General features: G+C 36.7%; 1 protein-coding gene across 1 annotated transcript in view; it reads left to right on the forward strand.

The window, feature by feature from the left end:
- The first annotated feature begins 462 nt into the window (after positions 1–462).
- megf6b (multiple EGF-like-domains 6b) overlaps positions 463–14441 on the forward strand; it is a 43407-nt gene continuing 29428 nt past the window's right edge. The window contains exons 1-4 of the mRNA XM_062987026.1: positions 463–551; positions 1559–1693; positions 2978–3087; positions 9554–9658. Of these exons, the coding sequence (XP_062843096.1) occupies positions 463–551; positions 1559–1693; positions 2978–3087; positions 9554–9658 (439 nt within the window). The remainder of the gene's footprint in view (positions 552–1558; positions 1694–2977; positions 3088–9553; positions 9659–14441) is intronic.

Raw genomic sequence — 14441 nt, forward strand, 5'->3', positions numbered from 1 at the left:
GTTACAACTTATCCTTAGATACTTACTGTGGTAGATGGATGAAGGAAATTTACTCAGAATAGACAGATAAAACAAAGACCACCGTGACCCTGACCAGGATAAAGCGGTGGTAAAACCGACAATGAATAAGTGAAAAATAAACAACAAGTAGGCCTTATCACGGTGCACATTAATCGTTTTTTTGTATCATAACTCGAAGTGTTCGATTCACTCGGTCGGTTCGATTCAGAGGAACCGATTCAGTGGCGTGAATCCAGATGTCTGTCTTTTGTCTCTGGGGAGTTTCTGTCAACCTTCTGTGTGTGGAGTTAAACCTCAGTTCGAGGCACCAGTCACTCATTTACTCGTTTCTCCCACACCGGGCAGCATGGAACCGGCTTTTTCTTTATAGACTTTTCTTACCTTCTGTACATCCTGCACACGGACAGTGTTTCTGTCGAACGGTTGTATCGATCTGTCAGGATGGAAATTATCGTGACTGCTGCTCTGATGCTGATCATTAACGGGATTTACGCAACATCTCATCAGGGATCAGATCTGCTGCCTCACATGTGAGTGATAAAACTCTTTAGTGGACTTCACATCAGCACTAAAACGTGATTTTATCATTATGTAAAGTTATATATTACTCTATAGGTATAAATATCATGATAAACATTGATGATAACAAATGTATAAAAAATAACAAAGAAATGTTTAGTGTTGCAGTGCCTGAATTACAATATAGCAGGCAGGGTTTACTTCATCTGTTTCCTACTAGATAAAACCTTAAAGTGAATAAAATCTAAATTAGAAATTAGTATTTCAGAATATTATTTTCAAAATTAAATTATTTAATCTTTTTACAATCAATCTGGACCAATCATGCTTGGTTTTGTATCTGTATACCAGTAGTTACCAAGTGCAAATGGGTATTTCTAGTCATTTCAGAAACCAACAATTTATTCCATAAATAGTTATTTATATTTGATATATGTCTGATTAACATTAAGTTATTTCTCATTTTTCATATTCATATTCATTTTAACTGCCTTATCCTGGCCAGGGTTGCGGTGGGTACAGTTCCACCCGGAAACACTGGGCGGAAAGGGGGAATACTCTGTACAGGGCACCAATCCATTGCAGACAACACTGCATATCTGTTAGACTTAGTCACCTCTATCAGCAAGAAAACCTACAATTACAGACATGGAACACTGCTGCTGGAACCTCTTTGTTGAAAATAACATTTAGCTGGTTGATTACTGATTATCATGATACTGCCACATAACACATGATTCAATGTTTTACGTATATTAAAATTCACAAAGCCTGAAGTTATCTGTGAGTTCAATGGAAGCTTTAAGTTTGACATGCCTTCAGGATATCCGCGTATGTTTACTACCAGATACGTTTCTGATTTATCACTGTCATATATCTGTAACAGGTAGGATCTTGCAGGTACATTTAAATCCTTAGCTAACACTTTGTCAGACAGCAGGTGCTCAGATCAATCAAACTTATTCAGACTCATTCAGACCATCATTCTGACTTTGTCTGGTTATGTTTTCTCTGACAGGCCCAATGTGTGTACAGAGCGTGAGGTGAAACTGGTGGCTCATATGCAACCCTGTGTGCAGGCCTTCACCCGCATGGTCAAAGTCTGGAAACAAGGATGTGAAGGACAAACGTGGTGCATGGGATATGAAAGAAGGTAAGACCATTTATTCATTTCTCCATAAATTCATCAAAAGCTATATTCATTCACCTGACTGTGCAAACATAAAAATATCCATTAAGCTATCCATCCATCAATTCAAATGCAAAGAACCCTGGCTGCCCAGCTGGGGAATCAAACCCAGGCCCTTCTTGCTGCAAGCCGACAGCGCTACCCACTGTGCTGCCCTCCACCCATTCAGTCTTGGATTAATTTAACCTTACATCAGTGCATTAATATTTCCACTTATTATCCATTTACTCATCCATCAAAACATCAAATATATGTGCAATCTCAGTTTTCAAACCAACCATCAAACGTCCATCTGTTCCTCCTTCCGTCCGTCCATCCATTTAACTTTTTATTTACACTGGCAGATCTCCACACATTCAAATCTGAGTTTTGTTGTTTGTAACATTTTGCATCAGTCAGTTTACATGTTTTGTTCTATAAAACTACTAATTTAGGTTTTTAAGAAATTATGGTTTATCTGGGTACCTCAGAACATTGTGACAAATTAAAATATAATAAAAAATATAATATATGGTATGTATGGCTGTCTCTTGGAGTAACAGCATTAGAAGCCTAGAAATAAAGTTAGTATTTAAAACTCCTAAAATAGGCTAGTGATTCTTCTTTTCATTTGTTCTTTCTTTAATGGCCTTAAAATACAAGGTGTCACCACGTTCTTTCAGAAAGCTACAATTTGACAGGGATCTCCAGAACATCCGTGCATTCCTACATAGCCAAAGCTTTTAGTTTGCATTCTCTGTGTACATGCAGGTGAACTGCAGAGCTGAGCCCTGCTCTTAAAACCACCAAGCCTGCAATTAGAACCCATAAACAAAGAGCTGTGAGCTCAGCGTAATGAAACCGAAGTCTTGCAACTAGCTGAGAGCGCGCAAACTACAGGGCTAGGCATCCCTTTAATACAAGACTGGGGTCTCTCCTGCTTTGGGAACAGAACATGAAAAGAGAAAAGATGCTTTGCAAATGACACACTGTTTGTGTTTGGGTGTTAAAGCTTATCCCTAAATATTAGTCATGGGTCAGATCTCAAACTCGCTGTCTAACCACAAACATGACCTGAGGCGAGTGTTTGTGAAGAGGTTCCCTTTACACATGGAAAAAGGGACGTATAATCAAAGTGTTTAAAGGAAGTGATGATGGAGTCCCACATGGGTCAGTATTACATCATTATTAGTTTGTAATTGGGTGTTTTGAGGAGATGAAGTTGTGATCAGTAGATTATAATATTAAAGCTTATTTGTTTTGTTGCAGGACGGCGTACTATACTGCATACAGACAAGTGTATCGGCAAAATTATCACACAGTGCACAAATGCTGTCCAGGATGGTCCCGGCTCAATGGGGAGGCTGGATGCCTCTACCGTAAGTACTGTTTTATTTTGTTATAAAAAGATTAAATCAGCAATACCGCCCTAGCTAAATCTTAGTGATTGAAGCAACAACTCCAAGTGTTTGAAGTTTGTATTTCACAAACCATCGGTTTTCTAGAAAGAGAATAAAATCCTTTTATTCTGTTCTGGTTTTGACTGTCTTCTGTCTCCTCAACCCACTAAAACATTGTATACAATGTAATTTCAGATGTAGATTCTCTAATCATAATCAAGACACTGCCTAAGCCAAAAACAAGTCTCTCGAGACTCTTGGATTGACAAAAAGGCCGCCACAGTCAATCCCCCGGCTTGTGATTTTCAGTTGGGTTCCCTTACTGAAGCCAACACCGTCCTCAAAGCCTTCTTTGTCTGTTGGTGAAGGTTATACCACTCATTATTCCTGCAGGAATTAGACTGCCCACTCAACCCAACACCGTCTTGTTTTCAAACACGCCGAAGAGGTCTGTCGACACACATTCCTCTGTGCTGCTTACATTTTTCTTTCCTGTGACAACATCTGGTCTTATTAAATGCCGCACCAGAGGATGTTTAGCTTTTATCTTTGTAACTCAAGACAACACTGAAAAAAAACAGGGACAAACTAATCAAAGTCACTAAGCCATGAGAAAGCATGAGAAAAGTGCTGACAGACACAATCTCATCTGCCTGCTGTGTACCAGGTAAAAGTGGCCCACATGTTCAGTTTTCAAGTTCAGTTTTTGATCATTTCAGGTTGTTATTTTTTTTATTTACAGCTGAATTCTCTCACTTTAAATGAACAGAAAAGTAGCTTTTTTGAACTACTTTTAAACAGGATTTTGAATATTTAAAGTTCTCACACAGTCATGAGGGTGATGTATACTGGGAGGAAATTAGGGAAAATTAACTGTAAATTAATCTAGTGTAAAACATCCAAAAGGGAAGAAGCTGGTAGGATTTTGCAGTGATGCCGTGATGAAGGGTGTGGAATCTTGGCAGGACAGATTGCCTTCACAGACTGAAAGGTTGTCTCCAGGGTGCTGCTTTAACACACCAATAGATGTGCCACAGTGATGATAAAAGTGGCTGGAACAAAGACAGGGTGTAGCTATGAGGCGAACCCCACCTCACTGCTACAAAAGTCAGGTTAAGCTCATTAGTCTAATAACTGTAATTATTTGACTGTTGCTAGTCCTGTATTAGTGGATACAGAGTAGAAATGAATGGGGACATACGAATACCTTTTGTGTGTTTGTATTTTTGTTTTTAATTTAAAACTTTTAAACCCACGAAACCCTTTCTAGAAAAGGGCAGGTATAGTGTAGTGGTTAGAAATCTAAAGGGGGCTGCTGGTTTAGGCCCCCACTACAGCCAATTTGCCACTATTTAACTCCTTAGCAAAAGCCCCTAACCCCTAATTTCTCAAATTGTATTTAGTCACAGTTGTAAGCAGCTTAAAAGTGTATTACAGTTATTAAAGTTATTTGTGAGGGTTTAAGATGATTCTAATTAATTGTCACATAGTGATATACATTTTAAATATATATTTTTAAATATAATAACCCTAATATTTAAACAAAGACACCGATTAGCAGAAGTCCTTGGCAGTCCCGGACAGGTTTTTATCATGGACAAAAGAAACCACTCCCAGTTCTTCTTTAAGTACATGACAAAACAAAGCTGTAAAATGAATGTAAATGGCACTTTTGACAAGCACACATCTACATTTATTTACAGAACACTTTCTTTTGTCTCTCAAGTACATCGTTTGACTAAATGACTTTTTGACTTCCTGTCCAAGAGCCCTTAATGGTCTGCTTCCCTTTAACTATTTTTATTCTTTTCTTTTTAATGAGTCTCTTTGTGCTTTTACCTGAAGTAGCAAAACATGGTTCAAGAAGTCAGACTTCAGACAGTTATTTTTATACTGATATTAATGAATATACTTCTTTTCACACAAGTTTCATATTTAAAATAACATTTCTGAGTTGATTTTTAAATTTTATACATTTAATACACTTTTAAACTGTAGTAACTGTCACTCTTATTTGTAATATGTGTATTTGTAAACCAGCTGCTAAGGTGCAGGTTGCTGACCTTTGACTTCTGTCTGTGTTGGATATAAGATTTTATGACCCATTGTTTCAGGGTCTGTTCACTGAGAAATAGTGTTTTACTGGTTTTACATTTGTGCTTTTCACTTTTAGACACATTTAACCAATTACCTGAGCTGATGCATATATGTAATAAAATTATGTTATTTAATTCATACATTAGAGTAAATAAAGTAGTTTAAACTAAGGTTTAATTAAGAAAGGTCTAGCTAGTGAAATTTGTGCATGAAAGCATTGCAACTTTATATATAAATTAGAACTAAATGACCTCTTGAAGACTAATGTGTTGGTTGCAGGCACAGAACACAGGCAAGTTTGTATTATTTGTCTATTAATGCTTTTAGCTGCATCATGTTCACTGTCTGGTTAGTACAACAGCTGCAGTATGTTATAATGAAATGTATGCTTAGTGTAATAGAATGATATTATTATGAATGATGTTATATGTTCTTTACATTTATTTGAAACAAGCTTGCTTTTTAATGTAACTTTTCCCCAATGCTCTTTAGGCTAGTTGTAAAAAATTTTTAACTAAACATTTGTTAATTTTTTTTTAGTAAATCTGGTTATAAAGTACAGCAGTTAATAAAAGTTATTTAGTATTCTATTGAGAAAAATCCTTAGAATCCAAATCTTTAAAAATCACGACTCAAAAAACACAGACGTGAACAAGTTGCATCTTGCCAGACTTTTGTTCCCTTTGTAATCAGACCTGACCTGTGAGAGGCAGAAGCACAAACTAGGGATAAAAAGCAGGTTGGAAAAAAGCAGATGTTCTTCATCCCTGCCATCCACTGTGCATGAAGAGTAATTATGTACCTCCCGAATCATTGCTATTGCCTTGACCTTCTCACACTATAAAAGACATTTTTTTAATATATATTTTATATATATGAATATTTAATGTTGACTCATTTACTCTTTTACATTATCAGATCATCTCAACTCACGACGAGTCGAGCTCCTGATCTGGAAATTTGCTTCTAGCTGCAAAACGTTCATGAAAAGGGCAATTTGATCATACATTTGGCCAAATACTTCTGCATGCTTGGTATAAAATTCTGAAAGGGCATGCGAGCTGGTTTGCATGGCTATTAGAGTGTCATGCTGTGATATTTTCCAGACTTTATTCAAGTTGTATTGAAAATAAATTGTTTTCAGTAATTGGACCTCTTAAACTATGCAGGTTTTTGCATGAATTGCTTTTTAGGTAATTGCAAAACATTTTTGGAGGAGTATTCATAGCTAATGTGGCAGGATTCATGATTCTCATCAGAGTTTTGCCTGGGAAAAATAAGGCTTTGCAAAAATCAGGCACTTCTCTGTTGTCCACACACAGATCCAAATACCTGTATAGATGCCCAGTTTTAAATATTACCACACTGTCATTTCTTTCTCACATCCTCCCAAGTGTACACTTATGTATTCGTGGATGGACTTTAAGCATTTAGTAGACATTTTTATTTAAAGTGACTTTCAGTTTTGACCGAATACCATGCAAATAGTTGAGGGTTAAGGGCCTTGCTCAAGGGCCCAACAGTGGCAATTTCATAGTAAGTCCAGTTCCTTAACCACTGAGCTACCACTGCTCTACAGATACAGATTATAAGTACAGATGTACACTGTGTAAGACCTCAAGGGAAAAAAGGTGTCGCAACATTAAATTTACACCTGCACTCTCAGTTTTTGAAGAACTTCTTGTTGGTGTCTTAATGATTATTCTTGTGATTTTAAGTGGTTCTCTGAAGTATTTGATTATGCAGTTGCTTTTATCTTTTATCTTAATAAAAGACTTTCATGTAATTTAATGTTATGTACATTGGTAAAGTGATCATTTTACTAGTTTGGTCTGATAAAAAGCAAATAATGTTAATGACTTTACAAATACTAAAAACACACAGTAAAGTGCTAATATGTTATGTGTTCATTAAAAAAATCACTATCAATCGGCCAATAAACTATTACAATTAAGTTGTGATTCCTGTTTGGTCAACTCTGAGTTTGTTCATTGACATGCTCAGCCATAACTTATTCATTTAAGGGAAACTTCTCTTTCTAAAGCGTTTTCTCCATGTATACATTCCTAAACTGCTGCACTGAAGTTTAGCAATAACTATATTCTACTTCTTTCGTTTAAAATCATGTAATTAAAACTATAATTCTACCTGTTCTGAATTTAGAAAAGCTCTAAAACGATTTTCCACCATTATGAATGTAATTATCTTAAAAGATGAGGACAGTTTGATGCTGCTTGTTATTACTTACAGGATGGTAAATGCAAGGTTGTTTTGATTCCTTTAACTATACTTTTCTGCTGGAGTTTATTATATATTATTACACTGCATTGATATACAGTATTTGCTCCTGCTGCCTGAGACCTATTAAATCTTGTTTCACTTAATCAAGGTTTCTTTGAAAAGAGCATACTTGATTTCACCTAACTAACCTGCTCAGTCTGTTCTGTATTCAGTTAATGAATCATTACATTAAAAGCAGATTACCGCTGAAGAAGAAGCCTTATAATGGCACGGTCATCAGCCAGAAATTTTTGTGGTGGCTTAGACAGAAGAGCTTTGGCTGTTCCATCCTTCCTTTTGTAAAAAGAGTTGGGGGCAGGTCTGGGCTTCCTGTCTGGGCAGATTCTTAGCTCTGAAAAGATAGGAAGGCTTTTCAAGGACATTTAAAGCTAAGACTTGTGTCATTGTCCTGCTTATGTGTATTTAGAAATTAAAAAGTTTTACTGCTCACAAATACAACGAACTTAATTATGGAGGATTGATAATTTAAATTAAATCAGGTGTGTTGGAAGCATGAATAAAAAATCTGCAAGGCAGTGAACCTCTCATAGCAAGCATCTATATCCCATTCGTGTTAAAACAACAACCACTTGGTTACCCATATTAACGGATTTTGACTTTGTGTTATATGTTTGCAGCCTTTACACTGTAATATAGTAAAATTTGAAGGTCATGTCAGATAACACGCTTTTGTCTCATATGTCTTCTATAGTCAGATTAGACAAAGGTACAATAATAATAATATTAATAATCAGTCTGCCTCTGTCAAGACACAAAAGCTAGGTTGTGAATAAATGTTCCAGCAGGACAATAATCCGAAACATATGTCTAAACCCACTGCATAGTCAACCTTTTGCAATGGCATTTAAAGAGGTTCTATATTAGGAGTGCTTTCCTTGCCCATGACATATTATTGAGCATTATAGGAGAAGACTCAGTACTGTCCACAATACAAAGTACTAAATGCAGGTTTGCCAATTAATGCAAACCTGAATTTGGATATACGTTTGACTAAGATTTATTATTTTCTTACAACAAATTTACCCTAATTAAATGTTGAAGATGTAGCTAATTAATCACACAACCTTTTTCATGACAACAAGCCATGACACAGCCTGAGAGAGCACATAATGCATACACACCACTATATACATCTGGTACCAGTCAAACCAACACACACATACAATCTAAAAAGATGAGGGATCATTAGTTTTGAGTGGGCGCTTACGGAATGTGACATCTGATGGTCTGTATTTTGCACAGAGTCACTGAATAGCACAGGATTAGAGCCTTCATTTATGGCCTTGTGGATTTCCAGTCCAGTAGTAATTAGCTTGGGGGATTTTCTATTCTAATCATCTCACCACTTGGAGGAGTCTGTGATCCTGGTGGTGCAGTACACTTTATAGTATTGTGATAATAAACAGTAATAATTAATTATGTGCAGAACTTTGATCTGGGAATTATAACACTGATTCTTTTGTGATCACTTAATAATAAAAGGTAAGTTCAGTTGTAAGGACGTCTTAAATGAGTTTCAGTGGATTAAGTTTGAGCGTGTCGCCACGTGTTTAGTTTACTCGAGGTAAACCCTGGAATACCCCCTCCTAAGATCTATACTAGAGGAGCTGTGGTATATGTTCATGGTTTGATAAGTACCTCCACAATATTTTGGTATTAAGTGACCAGTTTAAATGACAAAATCTATAGTTTAAATAAAACTGTTGTATTATGTCTCAGATTCCCCAGTGTTACGTTGCCCCTTGCTTAACTTGTTGTGTTGCAAGCATCAAATTAAAAATGATTTTGCTGGTAGGATAAAACATTAAAAATCTATTCCACATGCTGTTTTTAATTAAATAGCTGTAAAATATAGCAAACAGATCTTAGGTTTCTGTTTTCATCCATATTTCACTTGCTTTCCCCACTTTTTTAGTACTGCATTTGTACATTTGAACAAATCCAGGCTGGATCGACATGGAGAAATTTTTGAAAATGCACTTATGCACATGTGGCATATTCCAGGTGTTTTCTCATCTCTGGTATGTGTTTTCTTTCTTTCTGGTAGCTGTCTGTAGTTACGGGGTGTGTTTTAACGGAGGCCGGTGCAGTGAGGAATCTTCACAGCTCTGCGAGTGTCCTGCTGGCTTCCATGGACCCAGCTGTCAGTACGGTGAGTATGTACAGTTCATGTTTACAGACCTCTCAACAGGACGCTTCTTGTGGCCTGGATTTACTTATCTGCTCTTCGGAAGTCATGCCGATTTCAAAGAAAAGTTTCTTCTCTAACATCAAATGAGCATGGCAAATATTTTCAACAATGAATGTCATTTTTTAATCTAATGGGACCCCACAGTATCTTGGCATGTCCTTCCTGTATTTGTGTAGCCAGTCTGGATTGTCTTTCCTTATGAGTGAATCTGAGTTTCCTTCTGTCTGGTGTTGGTTTATCACCAAGTGGTCAAAACCCAAGGTTTTATCTCTTGCAAATGGAACAAAGCCAGTTTAGCAGCATTTTATGGTGGAGGTTGTTATTTCTGTGATGTAATTTCCAGACATGACAGGAAATCCCTGACACCACATTTGCCCTGAAATAGTCACTGAGTTTTATTTAATAACTGGCAGAGTAAATACTTTAGAAATATTGGAGATGGCAGCAGGCAAACCTAGAGGTTTTTGTTTTGGCCCTATTTGTATCATATGCGAATTGCTGACTTGTTGGGGTGCTGCTCTCTCTTCTTATATCCTTTATTTGGCCTAAAGGAACTTAAATGAGGGCTATTTTGCTAGTCCCACATGTGGTCGACCCCCTGCTTTTAAAATGTCCATCCATGTGTTTGAAGTTGTAAATGGAAATGTCAGTTCCGTATGGCTTTTCTCTCTCATGACTGGACCTCCTGTCATTGTTTTGCCCTTTGACCATGAGCAGCTCTTTTTAGTGGGTGCTCTATATGAACTCTTGCCTTTGTCTCTACATTGAAGCTATTAGCTTATGAATGGTGGGATGGTTATATTGCCCTGTGACTGACACCCAGCTAAATCACAGGCTGTGATTGGTTCTGTGGCAGTAGGGACTTTAGAGGTGGGGTTATAAGATTGATAGACTCTTACAGGCTATTGTGGAATTTCTGTAGAGTAACAGGTAGACCATAGGATTACGGCTGATCAGTATCACACATTAAACAGGTGATTTTAAGAGGAAAAAATAAAGTTACATTAGGGAATGTTCTTTTTGGGGGAAAAAAACAGTTTTTATTTGTTTAAACTGCAGAATTCTGTCTTATGAAATCCTTGGATAACATCAGAAATGCCTCTGTGTATGATTATCCTAATAAACTTATCCAAATCATCTGCTTAATTATGAAAATTAGTTAGTATAGTCCAGCTGTGCAGGAACACATCAGACAGGAACACAAAGCAGCTGTATTGTCTTATTTTCCGATCTGAGATTTTAAGAGAACTGCAAATGTTCAAGAATCTCATTTACTGGTGAATCATATATAAAACCTTTACAAGTTTACAAAAACATTTCCACATGGTTTATTTACAAATAGCTAAAAGTGTTTTCTTGAGTAATTTGTCTGTTATTTTTCCATGGGAAAATCTTCCGTTGATCCATCTATCACAGAGTGATTCTTAAGCACCTCAGAGGTTTTGATTGACAGATCTAAACAATTTCCTGATGGAATATGACAGGTCGACATGAGCTCTATAAACAGCAAGTTCTCTTCTGCCATTTAGGATGTCATGCAGGAATGCCTAGATAATTCACTGGTGTTATCGATTGTTACTGCATTCCAGTCTGGCGTACTAACCACTGTAATGGTGCACCATGTGGCAGCAGGTGATAACATCTGACATACTTATGTGGTTTTAGCTCATAATGAAGTTCAGAAAGAAGGACGGACTTGGCATGCCTTCAAGGCTCTCTGTCTGAGTTTGTGCTCTCCTGTCGTGTTCCACTGTTGCTTACAGTCAGATGCTTCTACTGGTACTCTGTGTTTGACTTATCATCACTGAACAAGTGGTGCCATGAGAGAAGAGGAATTTTCAAGCATTCACAATTTTCTTTTAATATAACGACTGTGATGTGAGACAGCTCACTGTGATCTGAGAGTGGACGGCATGAAAAAATGAGCCTTGCTGAATTGAAATACAGTGGTAGAAATAATCTGAAATATCACAGACTGTTTAGGATTTGAGTATGTATTTATGGAAAAGACACTTTGGCGTTCGGAATCTAAATACTTGCTAGATAAACTGGTTTTAGTGTATTATTATACTCCAGTAAAATCTTAAGTTACATTTAGCTAATGAACTACAATTTTGGTGAAAGTGAAAAAAATCTGTCAGTTATTTCTTCTTTATTGTTAAAATATCAGTTTTCTGTCAGGAAGCCTCTCATATTTGCATAATTATATGCAGAGCTAATGTACAACACCAAAAAAAATCGGAAGATATGTAAATGTTCACAACACTCAGAAGAGATCTGATTCAAGACTTGGAAACCCCATGCTCAGCTTAATTAGTACCCTGATTTTGGACATGTGTCCTACAGCAGGGGATTCACAAAAATGTGTAGAACGTGAGGTGCCTTGATCTAGAGTGAAAAATAACTGTCCCAAGGCTAGACGTCCATCTATATGAACATAAGTAACAAGCCCCAGCTGAAACTAATAATTAAGAGTTAATCATCCTCGGGTGAGTTTTAATACTGGGCGTGAAGCTCAGTTATTTTATAAGATCACAGGTGCAAACTCTGAATACAGCCCACTATTGCTTTTTATGCCGTGAAATACATTACAGTTTACACTACATGGCCAAAAGTATGGATTTCTATTTATATTTGCAAATCATTAAGTAATTATACAATAAAGTTGGTCATTTAAAACAACAATTAAGAATGAACTAAGATTCTTGTTTTTTATTTCATTTTACAAAATTTTCATCCCAACGTTTTGGAAATGTGGTTTATAGATAAAACAATGAATTTATCTATACTCATACATTGTGACAAAAGAGTGAGGTCCATAAAGACGAGTTTGATGAGTTTGGTGTGGGGGAACCCCAGTGACCTGCACAAATCCTTGACCTCAACCCTAAATGTCAGTTGCAAACCAGACCTTTTGGACACAAATTCTCACAGGCAAGTCAAAATCCTCTAAAGAGTCCTCTCAAAAAAAGTAAAGGCTGTTAAATATGCAAAAGAATGGCATATCTATATGTTTATATGCCCATGGTTTTGGATCTGGATCTTTGTAAATTTACTGTGCCTGTTATGCTATGAAATAGGAGAAATAAGATCACTGCTTTTGTTCTTCTAAACTCTATTAACACAGTTTTAAATGTTCATGATTATAGTCTTCCAGAACTATGTATGTAACCTTATAGTTTCCTCATGGGAGGCCTTTATCCTGAGGTTATAGCTCTAAACCCCTTCTTTGTATTTGTGGGGTATGACAATGCCTGCATGTGATCTAGCTTCTTTCCAGAGCTTCATTATTTTCTCTTCTTTGACCCCTGTCAGTCAGCACTAAGTCTTTAATTGGGATGAGAAGAGAGAGTATAGTATTATGAGTTCAGAAAACCTCTCAGATCTTTCACTTCAGAAAAAGTTGAAGCATGATGGATTTCCTTGACGTTTCCGTCATGCTGAATGCACTTAAATGTTGATGCTGTGTTGGAGGTCCATCATTATGGCCTTGGTGATTTAATGGGTCAGTTTGCCCAATGAGTCCATTTTATGTCAGTTCAACAAGGTCATGTGTGAAGGTCTGACCAACAAGGGGACATAAATTTAGCTCCAAAACCGTTGACCCCTTCCAGGCTAATAGCATGTCAGAGACGTGGGTAGCAATGCGCTGCAATAACTCTGCTACAGTAACTGCAGAGTAAATTTTACTTTTTGTTTGTCATTTTTGCATGCTGTTAAATTTTTTCTCTGGCTGAATTTTAGATGGTATTTTATTAGTCCTGTGGTGCCCTACAGATTTTAAATAGCTATCACACACTATGTAGAGTATAGTGATGATGATGCTGAAGATAGTGAAGATAATGTATTTAAAATATTCCTACAACTAGATTATTGTACTATATAAAATTAGTCCCACCAAAGACTCACTTTTGAGTCTAAAAGCTCAATATAAACTTCAGATGCTCTGGTTGTGTAAAATATGACAGTAAAAAAAAAAAGAGCATTACAAAATACAGAGAGCGGTTCAGGGTATTTTATAAATGTTCATGCATGCATTGGCTCATGTTTGTAAGCACCTGTTCATGTTCAGGGTTCAGGGTTGTTCATGAAGTCAGAAGCACGCTGCATGTCCTGCACCCATCTGGTTTAAATTTGCCATGACAGACTTGACCATGCCTGGCTTTGTCTTTAATAAAAGCATGGTCGTTATTTACACCTATGGCATCCATAAATCATTCAACACTTGTCTGATGAGGCGCTCCATAAGGTGTAACCTATTTATACTTTACAAGAGGACACATGCTGACATGTTGACCTGCAGACGTCCAATTTATGTTCTTACAACATGAGTCTTAATTACAGTCGCACCAGTCATGGATTTTTATGATCAGCTACATTTCAAATGAAGTGAGGAAAAAAAGTTTAATAAAAACATATGATACATAATGATAGATAATATTCTCAACAGCCTCCTTCTGTTGTACATTGTAAATTTTCTTTACTTAACATAGTGCTCTGGTACGTACACTAACAGTTAATGGTTTTGACACACCTGGAATGAATGAAGGTAAATAATCCTTAAGGTTACTTAACTATGTAAATAAAATTACACGCAAGGGGCCAAAAGTCTTAAAAAGCATCACTGAGAGACACGAGTAGAAATCCTAATTAAGCATTTTTGTCAAACATTGCTGGCGTTTAGCTGCATTGTCAATGTCTGACATGGAATAAACGAAAACAGGTGAACATTTTGGCCCCAGGA

This window comes from Trichomycterus rosablanca, chromosome 24 (assembly GCF_030014385.1).
Source record: "Trichomycterus rosablanca isolate fTriRos1 chromosome 24, fTriRos1.hap1, whole genome shotgun sequence".
NCBI lineage: Eukaryota > Metazoa > Chordata > Actinopteri > Siluriformes > Trichomycteridae > Trichomycterus > Trichomycterus rosablanca.